Below are 16,257 nucleotides of genomic sequence, written 5' to 3'. Positions count from 1 at the left end.
TTTGTGGATACCTATGTGATCTGATGTAAGTCAATCATCTTATATACAGAGTGATATACCTGGAATTTTTATGTGCATGAAGAAGACATCATGTTATTTGAATAAATATATTTCTGCATGGTTATTTCCATATTTATCAGTGAGAAGAAAAAAAATCTTCCAAAAAACAAAGACTGACTGCATTGCCTCTTCCCTTGTAACATTTGATTGCTTCATACCATTTTAAATAAGATGTTTTCCATTTTCACAAGAAAGGAGTAAATTTTACAGAAACAGCCCTCATGAATGTTGTTATCATTGACTTTTGACCAAACAAAAGCCCCAAAGTTTTTATCTTACCAAGAATGGAGATGTTCTTCCTTCTGGAATGTTATGGGAAAATATGGAGTTGACTTTTTGTACTGCTGTGGCCAACAGTGAACTGGTACAAGGGGTCTGCCACTGTATACTCATAATACCAGATCAAACCTGTAGTTGACTATGATTAGAGTAGCATAATCAAAGAATGAGAGTAGGAAGGAAAGTAGTTTCACATATTGCTTCAACCTGAGAGATAAAAACAGAAGTATTTTGTATGGCTCCATCTGACTAACACTTTCATCACATTCTATATTGCATTGTCATGGAATCCTTCAATTCAAGACGACTGTGAGAGTGATTTCAATGCTTAAAACTGAATTATCTCACCAATGGGTGAGCCAAAATAAATGGCAAGGAGAAATTCAGGTACTATGCTTTCTCCCCACGACCCCCCCAAAAAAAACCCTCAAAAAATAGTTCCAAATCTAGATCAGGAAATGAATATGAAATAGCTTGTTTTCCTCTTAAAAAGAAAAAAGAGACAAAACCCAATTCTATCCTTGGCAGCTGAAATCCTTCCCTGTTCCTGCTACTAAGAGATGCACAGCAGAATTTGGGATATCACATTACTAGTACAGGAGAACATCTACCCTCTTTTATTTGTTATCTTATAGGACTAGAGAAATCAATGTAAAATCTGTCAGATGTTAAGACCATATCTTTGTATTTCTGGGAATGTGCATATTGAGAGCTCTGGCATAATACATATGTAAACAACATGGGTTCAGACTGTTCTGCCCAAGTGGAATTTTGTGAAATATGACAATTGTCAAAATAGACTGTTGCCCCTGATAAATAGTAGGTCTTAGCCACCTATTAAACTAGAAATCACAGTCTTCTTAGGGGAAAAAGATTTGTATAAAGTATGACTTCATGAAGGTAATAGTTAAGAATGGCTAGTAGTAAAGTAAAGCTTTCTCAAAGCCTTGGTGTAGGTGAAGCTTAAACTCCATTAAGATTTTGGGGATACCCTGTATAAGAAGTCATGCCTTTTGAAAGTCATAAATTTGCAATATTTAGTAATCTTTCAGTTCAGTGAGGCAGACCTCCCAGTCATTTTTTACTTTTTTTTTATTTGTTACTACTATGTAAAGATGAACACCTGTTTGGGAAACTTCTTATTAAAGGAGTCATATTTACTCCATTGCCACCAAGATGTTGAGAAAGATTTGAAATCTTGTTTCTCTACCATTCCCTTTAATGTCTTATTATTGGTATCATTTCTTGACAAGTTCAGCTGGCAGGTAATAGGGTCATCCTATTCATCATACCTCTTTTGTTAAACTTGCCACAGATCGGGGCAGCTAGGTGGTGCAGTGGATAGAGCGCTGGCTCTGGAGTCAGGAGAACCTGAATTCAAGTCTGAACTCAGACACTTTCTAATTACCTAGCTGTGTGAACTTGGGCAAGCCACTTAACCCCATTGCCTTGCAAAAACAATAAATGAATGAATAAATAAATAAATAAACTTGCAACAGATTCACTGTGGCCCATTGGTTCTTTGGGCATTAGATAACCTTCTTTGAATTTCTTACAAATCTCTGAATTCATAGTCAATAAGTTAACTATTTAATATACTTACCTATACTCCAGCCTTATTTACAATTGTCACAAAATCTCCTTACAGTTAAAATTTGTGTTATGATTCTTTCAGTCTTATACTCCCCTAAGTCACCTACTATATTTCTTTTCTTCCTGTCTTTCTCAAATTTCCTTGCTGGTTGTTTTTTTTGGGGGGGGCAGCACCATCTTTGGCCTATTGTTATAACTTCTCTTCTTCCAATCCTCCTTGTCAATTGGAAATTTTTCTTTTTTGAAAAATTACAACAAATAAACAATGGACATTCAATTATATATTATATATACATACCTATATACAAACATATGTGTTAACATTCATGGACAAAATTATATTACATGTTGTTCAAAAGTAACAAAATAACCAGCATTCCATTTTTATAATATGAATGGTTTCATAAGAATTAATGATTTCTAGCAAAATGGTAGGCGCCATGCATGAGCCTAGGAGTAATTAAAAAATTTGAAGTGACATATTCTTTATAATAATAACCAGTTAGAATAACAAAAAATGAAAAATGCAATAATTTCCCTTTTACTTAAGTTTCTAAACCTGTATCTTCTCCTTGGAGAAAAAGTGACAGACTAAAAGAGTTAGCTTTAGATATGGAATTATTCTGGATTAGAGGTTTTGAAGACTATGCTTGAGAATATTTTGCCTTTACATAATGCTGCAGTATTCTAAACCTAATCTGATTGTGTCCAATCTGATTCACAAACTAGACTATAGATGTCCCCTGAAAGGTAGGAATCTTGGCTAATGCTTCTTGGATGAAATGGGATTGTTCTTTTCATGTTCTTAGAAAGATATGTCTTATAGCTTAATCCTGTTTCATTTCTGCATGTAGCCATTCTCTCATCAAGGAACCAGAGTAAAATTACTCTATCTTAATTAGTTATTCTTATCAGCCTCACAGAGGTGTTCTGCTAACTCAAGGAGAGTCTGCTAACTATTTTATTTCCTGTCTGCAATTGCTGTCTCTGGGTTGTACCTGGAAACCCTAGTAAATGTTAAAGAGAGGCAGAGTATTTGTTTTAGGTTATCTCCACTTCTCAACACACTAATTTTTAATGTGGAAAAATAAAAAAATTTTAGTAAGCATTATTTGTAATGGGAATAAACTAGAAACTTTCCCCACAATATTGGGGTGAAACAAGGATGCCCATTATCACTATTATTAGTTCATACTCTACTAGCAATGTTTGCTATAGCAATAAAAGAAGAAAAAAGAAGCTGAAGGAATTAGAATAGGCATTGAGGAAACAAAATGATCACTTTTTGCAGATGATATGATAGTATTCTTAGAGAACCCTACAGAATCAACAAAAAAAATTACTTGAAATAGCTAGCAACTTTTGTAAGGATGAAAAATAAACCTGTGTTAGTCATCAGTATTTTTAATATGATCAACAAATCTTAGCAGCAAGAGATAGAAAGAAAAAATCCATTTGAAATAACTGTAAACATTATAAAATATTTGGAAGTCTACCTACCATGATATATTCAGGAACTATATGAACACAACATGAAACACCTTTCACATAAACAAAGTCAGATCTAAACTATTGGACAAATATAAATTGCTCATGGATAGATAGAGCCAATATAATAAAATGGCAATTCTGCCCAAATTAATTTACTAACATCATTTTGTCCATGAATATTAATACATATTTGAATATGCCAAACTGTCAAAAAATGATTTGATAGACCTAGAAAAAATAGCAAGAATATCAAGGGATTTAATTTTAAAAATCCAAAGGTAGGTGGCTAGTGAAACCAGATCTCAAAAACAGGAATCACCAAAATTATCTGATTCTGACTGAGAAATGCAGGAATGGATAAGTGAAATAGATTAGGTACCCAAGACACAATAGAAAATGACCTCAGTAACCTAGAGTTTAATAAACCGAAAGAGTCCAGCTTTGAGGATAATAACTGATTATTTGACAAAAAGTGCTGAGAAAACTGGAAAAATAATAAAACATAAATTACAGATCTACACGTCACATCATATACTAAGATAATGTCAAAATATGTGCATGATGTAGAAATAATGAGTAACACCATAACCCAACTACAAAAGCAAAGAATAATCTACCTACCAGATCCATGGGGATAGGAGGAATTCATGAACAAACAAGTGAAAGAGGACATTATGAAATGTAAAACAGATCATTTTGGTTATATTAAATGAAAAAGCTTTTGTATAAACAAAATTAACAAAATTAGAAGGAGAGCATAAAACTGGGAGAGAATCTTTACACCAAGTTTCTTGGTTCAAATCTGGACTCAGATACTTAATAATTACCTAACTGTGTGGTCTTGGGAAAGCCACTTAACCCCATTTGCCTTGCAAAAAACTAAAAAAAAAGAATATAAATAGCTGAGTAAAACCTATAAAACTACAAGTCATTCCACAATTGATAGTCAACATTTTCAAATGAAAAAATCAAAACTCCAACAGGTATATTAAAAAGTCCTCCAAATTGTTTTTTAATTAGAGTAATGCAAATTAAAACAACTCTGAGATATCATCTCACACCTATCAGATTGGCTAATATAACAAAAAAAAATAAGTGTTGAAGAGGATGAGGTAAAATTTGGACACTGGCGTACTATTGGAATTGTATAATGATCCAAGAATTCTGGAGAGCAATTTGCAACTATGTCCAAAAGACAACCAAATTGTGCATACCCTTTGTTCTAGCAATGCCACTTTTAGGTCTGTATTCCAAAGAGATCATAAAAAAGTAAAGTAACATTTATAGCAGCCCTTTTCGTGATGGCAAAGTATTGGAAATTGAGAAGATGTAATCAATTGGGAATTAGTCGAATAAACTGTTGTAATAGAATACTGTTTTAGAATAAGAAATGATGATGAAGCATATTTCAGAAAAAAAGCTAGATTTATATGAACTGATACAAAGTGAAGTAAGCAGAATCAGAAATACAATGTACACAGTATCAGGAACATTCTGCGATGGTCAACTATGAACAACAACTCTTCTCAGCAACACAATGATCCAAGACAAGGATTTACAAAGGAAAATACTATCCACATAGAAATAAGGAGCTGATGGACTCTAAATGCAATTTGAAGCATATTTTAAAATTACTTTATTCTTTTATTTTTTTCCCTTTTGAATCATTTCTGAATAAGGCTACTACTATAAGGAAATATGCTTTACACAATAGCACATGTATTAACTAAAGGAGAAAGGGGAGTGAGGAAGAAAAAATTGAAACTCAAAAATCATGTAGAAATGAATGCTGAAGTATTATCAATATGTAACTGGGGGGGTCAAATACAATTAAAAAAATAAAAAGACTTAAAAAACAAACAAAAAAAAGAAACTATTAAAGACAACTGCCATGATATCCTAGAACCAGAGAATAAAGTAAAATTTGAATGAATTCATCATTTACCTTCTTGAATGAGATCCTCAAATGAAAACTCCAGGAAAAATATTCCCAAAGATTCCAAGTCAAAGAGTAAATATCGGAAGCAGCCAGAAAGAAGTGATTCAAATATGCTGCAGCTAAAGTCAGTATCACTCAAAATTTAGCACCTTCCTTAAAAGATTGGGGATATTAGAAAATTATATCCTGGAGGGCAAAGGAATTTGAATTCTAACTAAGAAACACCTATTCAGTAAAACTCAATATAATCCTTCGGGGGAAAATATTGACATGCAACGAAATGGATGACCTCTAAATATTTCCAATAAAAAAGTCAGAACTGAACAAAAATTTTGATTATTCAAATGCAAAACTCAAGAACAGCATAGAAAGTTAAACCACAAAGAGACATCAGAGGGGATTCAAAAACTTGAACTATTTACATTCCTGTATCAGAAGATGATACAACTCTTAAAAACTTTATCATTATTAAGAGGAATCTACAAAGACAGAGGGTATGAGTTTAAGTTGACTATGATGAGATGACATCAAAAAATAAATAAAATATAGGGTGAAAAAGTGAGGTGACTCTGATGGGATGATATCTACAAATAATAAAATTAAGGGGTAAGAAAGGTATGTACTGAGAGAAGAAAGAGAGAAATAGAATGAGATAAAATTATTTCAAATAAAAGAAGTACAAAAAGCTTTCACAGCGAAGGGTATGGGGAATGATGGTGGCAGATAATGCTTGTACCACACTTGTGCCTTATTCTCATTGGAATTGACTCAAAGAAGGAATAGCAATTGGATATAAACATCTATCTTAGCTTACATATAACTAAGGGAGCAAGAAAGAGAATAGGGCAGATGTGACAGCATGGAGGGATGAATGAGGTAGGTGGTGGTCAGAAGTGAAATGTTTGTGTTTTGTTTTTTGCAAAGTAATGGGGTTAGGTTGCTCACTGAAGGTCACACAACTATCTAGTATCCAGAGTCTTGAGGTCAGTGTTGAACTCAAGTCCTTCTGACTCCAGGACCAGCGTTCTATTCACTGTGCCACCTAGGGGCTCCCCACCCCCAGGAGTAAAAGACTTTTGAGGAGAGAAAGGGTTAAAGGAGAGAAAAGGACAAACAAGAAAAAAAGACAAGGGAAATATGCTGTTAACAATCATAACTATGAAAAAAATTAAAGCAAGTTTTTCTAGTAAAGTTCAATTCTCAAATATATACGGAACGGAGTCAAATTTATAATAAAACCATTCCTTAAATGACAAATGATCGAAAACTATGGGCATGCAATTTTCATTTTCAGAAAAAGAATTAGAAACTATTGTCATTTGAAAAAAATGCTATAAATCATGAGTGATTTATAGAGCTGCCACTTTATGCATATCATTGTCCAAGATAACAGAAAAGGAAAATGACAAATATCTGAGGGGATGAAGGAAAACCGGGACATTAATGCACTATTGCTGGATTTGTGAGCTGATCCAATCATGCTGGAGAACAATTTAGAACTATGCCCAAAGGACTAGAAAACTTTTGAGATGTGAAACAAATGACTCTGGTTGAACCGTTGAATTTTCATCTATCTCCAGAAACCTGAGAGCAAGATTTGACTTATGGAGTGGAGGATTCATCTCAGTAGGAGTCATGGGTTGCCCCAGGATAGGAGCAGAATAAAGGAGATCCAAAATGATGAAGAAAGGTGGAATATATAACAACAGCAATAGCAATACTAGCCAGCATTTATATAGCATTTTAAGATTTGAAAAGAAATTTAAATGTGTTTTCCCATTTGATTACCACAGTAACTTTGTGAGATAATTGATTATTGAATCATTTTCAATCATGTCCATTTCTCCATGACCCTGTTTGGGGTTTTCTCGGCAAAGATCATGAAGAAGCTAGCCATTTCCTTCTCCAGATTATTTTACAAATAAGGAAATTGAGGCAAACAAGGTTATATAATTTATTCAGGGTCACACAGTTGGTAAATATCTAAGGCCAGATTTGAACTTAGGTCCTCCTGACCCCAAGACTGATGCTTTCTTCACTGCTCCACCTATCTGCCCTTAGAGTCTAAGCTAGTGGACCATTATTTTATGTACTTGAATAATTTCATCCTCTTTCCCTTGATATTTTCATCTTAAAACTGAATGAAGGGCAACATAACTTCCTACTGGGGTTGGAAATACAATGGAAGACCAACAGTTCTGTGACTAAAGCCCAGAAGAAAAAGAAAGGGGGGGGAAATGACAGAGTAGTAATGGGAGATGAGAATTGGACTATGGGCTTTGGTAGCTCATCTCTGCTCCAGAGGCAAAAATTATGCATGTACCTTCATTATCCCTTCCCTCTGTCATAATAGCAAGGAATCATCAATTTTTTTCTGTGGACAGAAAGAGTTAGTCCAAATTAGATTTTTTTAAAAATATGAAAGAAGAAAAAGTCTGGTAGTTATTTTTTATTCATTACTTCTCCAAATATGACAGAAAGAATGTAGGATCCTAAAAATCTAGAGCTGCAAGGGTCATTAGAAATTATCTAGTCCAGAGATTCTTCAATGTATTTGAATGCCATCTGGCAATACAGTGAAGCTTATATTGCATAGCATATATTATACATAAAATATTATATGGTATATATAATAAAATATGTAAATAATATAACATATAAAAACTTTGATATTGAAGGTTACCATATTTCTCATGCATAAGATGCACCCATTTTCAAAAAAAAATTGGGATCTAAAACCTGGGAGCATCTTCTACAGTGATTTTAGATTTTTTTTTACTTGCATTTCTTGCCTTTTCACATTTGTCTTTGCGCTTTTTTTTTTTTTTTTTGCATTTGTTACCGGTATATTAGGTGATGGTTTGCTATGTTCTGCTCAGAAATGGCTCAGAAAAGATTTTGTCCAGGGCTGAATTCAAGTTCAAAGGGATCCAGTTTGCAAAAGTGAATGGAAATCAGGTTGCTGAACATCAGCTTGGTCCTTTTCCACAAAAAAACAATTTGAGACTGGCTAGGGGAAGAAGAAACCCTACAGCAAATGCCCCAGCAGAAGAAGGCTATGAGAGGCAAGTCAGCAAAATGACCAGATTTACAAAGGGCATTGAAGAGATGGAGAGCATAGAGCCATTGGAATTCCTGTGTCCCCAAAGATGGTTCAGCAGGAGGCCAGAAGAATGGCTGATGAAAAAAAGAAGTGACTGATTTCCGAGGAGTACACAATTGGTACTTCAGGTTCATGAAATGGAATGGACTTAGCATGTGTCCATGTGCCAGATTTGCCCAAAAGATGCCTAAAAGCTATGAAGTTCATGATGAATAAAACTCTACGAATAAAACATTGCATAATTACTTCATGTAATACATTTTTCAAATTTCAGACCCCCAAATTAAGATATGTCTTATACATGGGGAAATATGATATATATTAATATTATAATTATATTATAGCAATATTTTAAGTGCCTAAAACAGGATACAAATGATTTCAAAGGAAGCCAAAAGTTAGTTTGAAAAACACATATTTCATTTTTCCCCAGACAAGTTCACCATCCCCCCCACCGCCCCCGCCATCTCTATTTCCATTGCAGGTCTATGAACCTCAAATTAAGAATCTCTGCTCTCATTCAGGCACCTTATTTTACAGAGTCATAAACTGAGGTCTATAGAGAGGAAGTACCTTGTGCAGAGTCACCCAACTACTAAGTTGAAGAACAGGAATTCAAACCCAAGTACTCGAAACACAAATTCAATGATCTTTCCACACATATAAAAAGGTAGTGTTTATACTATAGGATTTTTTTTTAAGTTCCCTGTAGAAAGGGAAGGAAAAGGTATTTGAAATGATGGTGTATATTTGTTTATTTTGGAAATTTTCTCTGTCATTGAAGAAACGTCATTTTTTCAAAACACTCTTCCCTTTTAAACAGTCAGCATACAATGCAAGCATCAAAGACTTCCTTTTTCCCAAAATACTCCTTCATTCTATCCCTTCTGTCCTTCACATTTTGGATGTCTTTGGAAAGAATCTGTGAGATTCTAGAATCATGGAATAAAATGGTTCCTCAGAGGTCATTGATTCCAAAAGCATCATTTTATAGGAACCCCAGAAATAGTGATTTCAAACAAGTCTCATATTTAGAATTTGAACCTAGTGTCCTCTGCCTGGAGAGTGAGTTTCCATTCTACTGTACACATGAACACACACACACACACACACACACACACACACACACACACACACATCCACACTTAAACACATTAATCACACAAACTCATATACATACATTCTATTGCCTATAGAAACATGTATAAAGAAGATAAAGGTAATACTGCCAAGACAGACTCTATTCACTTTTCTCAAGTATAATTCTTCCCTCATGATTCACTCTGTCACACTCTTCCTCATGTCACAGATCACTGTTTCTCACCATGGTGCTGAATTTCTAGTGGGGATAGGATATTCTTTATACCTGCCTGCTTTCCACATCACCCTCCACCTTGCCATTGCATTGCAAAAAAAAAAAAAAAAAAAAAAAAACAGACAAGAAGAGCACAGAGGGGTCCCTAAGAGGATACCTCACTGATTTCCCACTTCACAGGCTTAGTGCCCATAGGCTATGGGCAGATGAGGCCTTGGGTTCATCACCTGAAACCCCATAAGGTGTTGACCTTGTCTATAGGCAATCATGGAAGGGATATTTATGGATCTTTTTATGCCATTAAAAGTTCTTTTGGAAAATATTAAAAAATCCCCCCTCACAATCCCTATTAACTATCTCCTCCCAAATAACCTTAAAAACTTCTAGATAGAAAAATGTCTTCTTACAAGAATAGCTGAAACCAATGTTGTCCATGGTAGGTGTCCACTAGCCAGTCTTGCTGAAGTTCAGATACCAGGAGCCATTGTGCTGGAATTATGGCAGCTTTCTGCTAGAAGAGAGAGACCGGACAATATAGGTAATCAGGGCAAACCCACACTCCATTTCCTCCTATTGGGAGTGGCCTGTTGGATGGTGACTCTCACCCTATTTTGCCCAGCTGGTTGGAATTCAGATATGTTGTCTATTAGGCAACCATACACAAGCCTTCCTAGTGTTCTGGAACCCTTAGAGGAATGGATCAATAGACACCCTGGGTTGAAAACTACCAATTACTGAGTGTTCCAAAAGATTGATCAGCAGGCTCTGTGGATGGGGCCCTGCAGCATCTTGGAAGGAATCTGTTGCAAGGAGGTGACTGACTTGGCAGGATTTTCAGTTCATCCCATAGAAAGTGGTGTAGCCTCAAATATTTCCCAACCACCTTTTCCTGACTCATGGTTTCAAGAGTTCTAAGGGTGCTTCATTACCAGATTCGTCTTTTTTATATATACAGACAAGAAGGGAATATAAGAATATCAGAAGCCATAGACATACCCCATTTCTCTGTGTACTCTTTAGTGGTATCACTAAGGAGATAGGACAATCAGGGACCTCCTAGGATACCAGGGAATCTTTCTAATATGGAGACTACAGTCTACCAAATAGTTTATGGATCTCAGTGTCTTGTATTGCTTTGAAGAGACCCTTCATTCCCCTATTCTAGACAAAACCCCAGTATCACCAGATACAAGAAATGAGAGACATCAAGGAACAAAAGAATAGTAATCCCTGTGAATCACTTCCCAACTTCTCTTAGGATGTTTGGTACAGAAGGTAAAAGGCAAATTTGGAAACAGGTTTTAATCTCAGCTCTGGGACTTACTACCTTAGTGAACATGAGCATATCTTGCCTCAGTTTCCTTATTTAAGAAAACTCATCTCCCTTAGTTCAAATCTGGTCCCAGACACTTACTAGCTGAGTGACCCTAGGCACATCACTTAATCCTGTTTCCCTCATTTTCCACATCTGTAAAATAAACTGAAGGAGGAAATGGCAAAGCTCTCCTGTATCTTTGCAAAAAAAACCCCAAAACTCAAATTGGGTCATGAGAAGTCAGACACATCTGAAATGATCGGACCACAAAAATCTTTGTACTACTTCCTTCATAGGTTGATTCCTAAAACTCATCACAAGTTATTGTTCTGACAAAGCTTAATTTAATCAGGTAAAGCATCAGAAAGCAGTGGATAGAGGCCAATGGTGGAGTGAGTTCAGAGTGATATCAGGGGAGACCTGGATTTACTGTTCTCTTACATGATCGAGCTGTGTGACCAAGTCCTTGCCAAATCATTGTTCCGTCATGTTGGTTCCATGTCCACAACATCTCTAACAGAAGTGCCCATCTCTTTCCATATCTGACCCTTCTCCCTGCTCCCATATGTGGGAAACAAGATAGAAGAGATCATTATCCTCTTCAAAATGACCAGGTAGAAAGCATTTTTCAGTTTCTCTTTTATCATTTGCCTCCCATCTCCTGCTCTGATGTCCCCTCCATATTTAATTCATTCCAGTAGACACCTACTTCCTCAGGTTCAAGTTTTTTAAAAATTTTTATTTATTTAAGCCAATGGGATTAAGTGCCTTGCCCAGGGCCACACAGCTAGGCAATTATTAAGTGTCTGAAGTCAAATTTGAACTCAGATCCTCCTGACTCCAGGGTGGTGCTCTATCCACTACACCATCTAGCTGCCCTAGGATCAAGCTTAAAGCCCTCTTTGGCATTTAGATTTTGACAAAACCTAGCCTCATCTAATCTTTTGATTTTGAGTCATATTTAATAATAATAATAATATTTAGCATATGTTTAGAGAGGGAAAGAGAATATTAAGATATTCAAAGAACTTTATAAATATGATCTCATTTTATCCTCACAGAAACTCTGCACAGAAATCTATTTTTTTTTCTCTATTTTACATAGGAGAAACCTGAGGTAGTAAGTTATGACTTCCTGAATTTCTAGATCCTGACACACAACATTAGTGAGTGTTTGAGGCTGAGGCTGAGATATTCCTGACTTCAGTTCCACCACAAATCTCTGATTTCCATCTGGTCTCCCTGGAGACTTAAGGGAGCTTCTTCTTGGGTGAGATCTTGGTGAAACTGAGATCGCTACCTGCTCTCCTCTTCAATTCATTCACTCTTCTGTATTTTTTGGTATTTTCTGGTATATAGAACATCTACTTTTGTTTGTTTGGATAGAAGGAGTGACTCCATGTTTTCTATTTGTATTGGACTTTTGGGTGACCAATGTCTGAAGGAAAGAAGTAAAACTAGTCAGAGAAGAAACTAGCAACCAGAGAAGAAGCTTTTATTCCAAGTCAATGCCACACCATACAAGCAACATTCAGGGTAGTGGGGTAGATAGATAGAATTCTAGTTTGGGTTCTCAGAGGGTAGAGGAAAGGGCCGCCAGACTTCTGGTCCTTGCCTGGTTCCCTCAAGGTAGGGATTGCAGTCTGTTGTGGAAAGGGCTGTGTAGGATTACAGAGATGCTATCAATGCATTCTGAAGATGGGCATGGGGTTCCCCAAGTGAATAAGCTGTCAAGACATTGTATGATGACACCTTTGCAAATTACCATCTTGGTGAGGCAACCTGCCCAGGGGCACCCAATATGTGTTAAAATTGTACCCTGAGCTCAAATCTTCCTGATTCTGATGGCCATTCTCTAGCCAAAAAGCATGCTGTTTCTCCTTTTAAACTGTTGTGCATTGATTGAATGATGATCTTAATCAGAGGGGTGGGAGCAAAATTGCAATCTCTATTGTACACAGTGTATCAGAGTCAATGAGCAAATCAATGAAAACATCTTAAGGAATTGTCTATGAACTGGAGATGTGGAGAAAGGGCAATGGAAGTCCTTGTTCTCCCAGCTTTGGGAGGATCCAATGGGATGATGCTGAGAAAGTGCTCTAGGAATGTCAGGGTTAATAAAAACTATCACCAGTCACCTTCCCTCACTCTCCACCACAATCTGTGTGGCAAGAATTTAAAGTGAATATATCACACCAGCATCAGTCTGCCTCAGAAAAAAAAGTGCCATATTTATGGATGGGCCATGTTGTCTATTCCATGTAGAGCAGGTTGGATTATCTATTACCGAGTCAATCATCTCACAGTCAGTGAACAAGCACTTATTAAGCACCTACTATATGCCAGCCATGGTACTAAGAACTGGAGACACAAAAGGAGTCGCTCTTCTCAAGGGTCTCTCGGTCTAATGAGGGAGGCAACATGAAAAAGGCACTAGAATTCATGATGAGGGACGGAAGGAAAGGTGAGAATGTGGAATGCAAAAATTTTTTAAATGTTGTTTTGGGCAGCTCAGTGGCACAGTGGATAGTGCACCAGTCCTGGAGTCAGGAGGACCTGAGTTCAAATCTGACCTCAGACACTTCAAAATTACCTAGGTGTGTGACCTTGGTCAAGTTACTTGACCCCATTGCCTTGCCAAAAAAAAGTGAATTGTTTTTTATGTGTAGTCAGAAAATAAATAAAATATTAAAAAAAAAGAGGGCGTGGGAGAGTCTTGTGGAAGGTTGGATTTTAGTGGACTTTAATAAGAGCTAGGGAAGTCAGGAGGCAGAGATGAACATGGAAGGTATTCTGGGAATGGGCACTATGCTTAGTGTCAGTGACCAGAAGCAAAAATGCCTCATGAGAGGAACAAAACGGAAACTGTTGTTGTTGGGTCACCCGGTATATGGTAATAGGGAGTGGGAAAAATTAAGGTGTAAGAATACTGAAAGTTCTGTGAGGGGGCCAAGTGATGGAGATCTTTGAATGCCAATGATAGGGAGCAATGAGACTTTATGGGGGGACATGATTAGACACGTACATTACTAAAGTTACTTCAGTAGCTCAACAGATGAGGAGAGATTAGATTCATCAAACCCATCCCCTCACCCCAAGCAGGCTTTGCAATAGTCTAGGTGGAGGTGATGTATTAGGGGTGGCCCATGTCAGGATAGAAAAGGAAGCAAATTAAAGATATACTGCAGAGATGACATTGGCAGGTCTGGGCAACAGATTGGAATGGGGTGGGGAGCAGGGTGAGAGAGTGAGACACCCAGGAAGATTGCTAGGGTGTGAGCCTGAGGGCCTGAAAGGATGGTGATACCCTCCCCAGTAAGAGGGAAGACTGGTGGGGGAAGATTTGGAAGAAAGACAATCAGTTGGGGACTCGAGATGTTGACTTTTGGATGTCTATAGTACATCTGGTTATTCTTGTCCAATCAGCAGGCAGAGACATGAGACTGGAGGTCCAGAGAGAGGTTAGGGCTGGATAAATTAAGACCATCTCCTGGTTTATATGATCTGGCATATGTAGTGAGAAAGAGGAAATAGGATGAGTTAGGGAGCTTGTCCAGATATAGCTTTATTTCTTTATTTCTCCAAGACAATGAGGCATTTTTTGGTCCCCAGCACCAAAGCTAATCTTAATTAAAAAAAAAAATCATCCCACAGTTTTTACAATAACAAATACATTGGAATAACAATCCATGCTGAAAGCTGTACAAACCATGCCCAATACAGTGACCACACCTGATTCCAGAACCTTGATGATGAAACTTGCTCTCCACCTCCTGACAAAGGTGATAGATTGGGACTGAATGAAAATATCTTTGGGTCCAGCCAGTCAGAACAGTTGTTTTGCCTGACTCGGCAGATTTGTAGTAAGGAATTTATTTCTCTTTTAACTCTATTTTAGGTGATTGTTGTGTTGGAGGGAAAGAAAATAAATTTCCATTAATTAAAAAAAATCTTAAAAAATACTGACCTTAGAGTGGGGAGCAGAGCAGATGGAGAATATTGCAATTATTTTTAGATGAGAGATCTCTATTGTTAGTTTTGCTTCATTGTTAGATTTTATGACAATGTTTATGACTCAAAATCAAAATATCAATTAATAATATAAAAAAACAGCCCCAATGTTTTCTTCCTGATAGCTGGCAATATTCTAATTTTATCTATTGTCTTTGTGACTGTAACAAAATGATTCCCAAACTTATCAAGCAGTTGTCCAAGGGCAGCTTTGATGTTTGACTGAACAGGGTTCAAAGTCATACATATCAAACTGCAATTTATTTCAATCAAGGCCATAACATCAAATTTCCTGTGAGGTCCACAGAAGTCAAGATATCCAACAGCTCTGGGAAAACAAAGAGCTTACAAAAACCTTTTACAATTTTGCTAGGTCAAAGTAACTTTTTTTTTTTAGTTTTTGCAAGGCAATGGGGTTCAATGGCTTGCCCAAGGCCATACAGCTAGGTCATTATTAAGTGTCTGAGGCCGAATTTGAACTCAGGTCCTCTGGACTCCAAGGCCAGTGTTCTATCCACTGCACCACCTAGCTGCTCCTCAAATTCACTTTGAAAAACTGCTGTCTTGAATCTGTTGGCAAATTAACCTTGTCCAGAAATTCATAGTCTTGACTGGTTTCCCCATAAAGGGCTATATATTTATTGTAAACATAAAGATTGAGTGAGAATAGTGGTTTTAAACCTTAATAAAATAATGAGAATAAATTTGTTAGTTCACCATTTGGTGAGATTAAGAAAAGTTATCCCAATAAAATAATTTGTCACATTAATATGGTTCCATTTTGTTTTGACGCTATTTTGTAAATGTTTATAATTTTATAATTTGTTTCTCAATAATGCAATAAGAATGTTTTTTGGTACAATATATTATATTACATATTATATTAAGCACTATTTAGGTATTCTTATTCAAATGAAAAGCATAAATGGAGCCTCGTATGAGACAAATTCACCAATAAAAATTATTAAAAAATTTTTATCAATAATTTTGACATAAATTTTTAAGTAAATAACCTTAGTTAAGTGTAGAAAAACTCACATGAGAGCCCAGCCGTCATCCTGCTCCTGCTTCATGATCAGGACTGCCTCCAATATTTTTCCACTTTAGACTTAAGAAGCAAGTTTTTGAGGACTGGAAAGCAGGGCCAATTG

At 36.3% G+C, this 16,257-nt stretch overlaps 1 protein-coding gene across 3 annotated transcripts in view; it reads right to left on the bottom strand.

Moving 5' to 3' along the window:
• LOC141522968 (lipase member K-like) overlaps positions 1-16,257 on the bottom strand; it is a 93,663-nt gene extending 77,406 nt beyond the window's left edge. For 2 of the 3 annotated variants that reach the window (XM_074236301.1, XM_074236299.1), the window contains exons 1-2: positions 16,145-16,257; positions 10,188-10,288 (exon numbers count right to left, since the gene is read on the bottom strand). In XM_074236301.1, the coding sequence (XP_074092402.1) occupies positions 10,188-10,215 (28 nt within the window). In that variant the 5' untranslated portion in view covers positions 10,216-10,288; positions 16,145-16,257. The remainder of the gene's footprint in view (positions 1-10,187; positions 10,289-16,144) is intronic. The other variant, XM_074236300.1, reaches the window with a different exon arrangement.

Source organism: Macrotis lagotis, chromosome 4 (genome assembly GCF_037893015.1).
Source record: "Macrotis lagotis isolate mMagLag1 chromosome 4, bilby.v1.9.chrom.fasta, whole genome shotgun sequence".
In the NCBI taxonomy this organism is placed as follows: Eukaryota; Metazoa; Chordata; class Mammalia; order Peramelemorphia; family Peramelidae; genus Macrotis; species Macrotis lagotis.
Note: the sequence above shows the minus strand (reverse complement) of the source record. Positions and strands in the feature narration are given on the sequence as shown.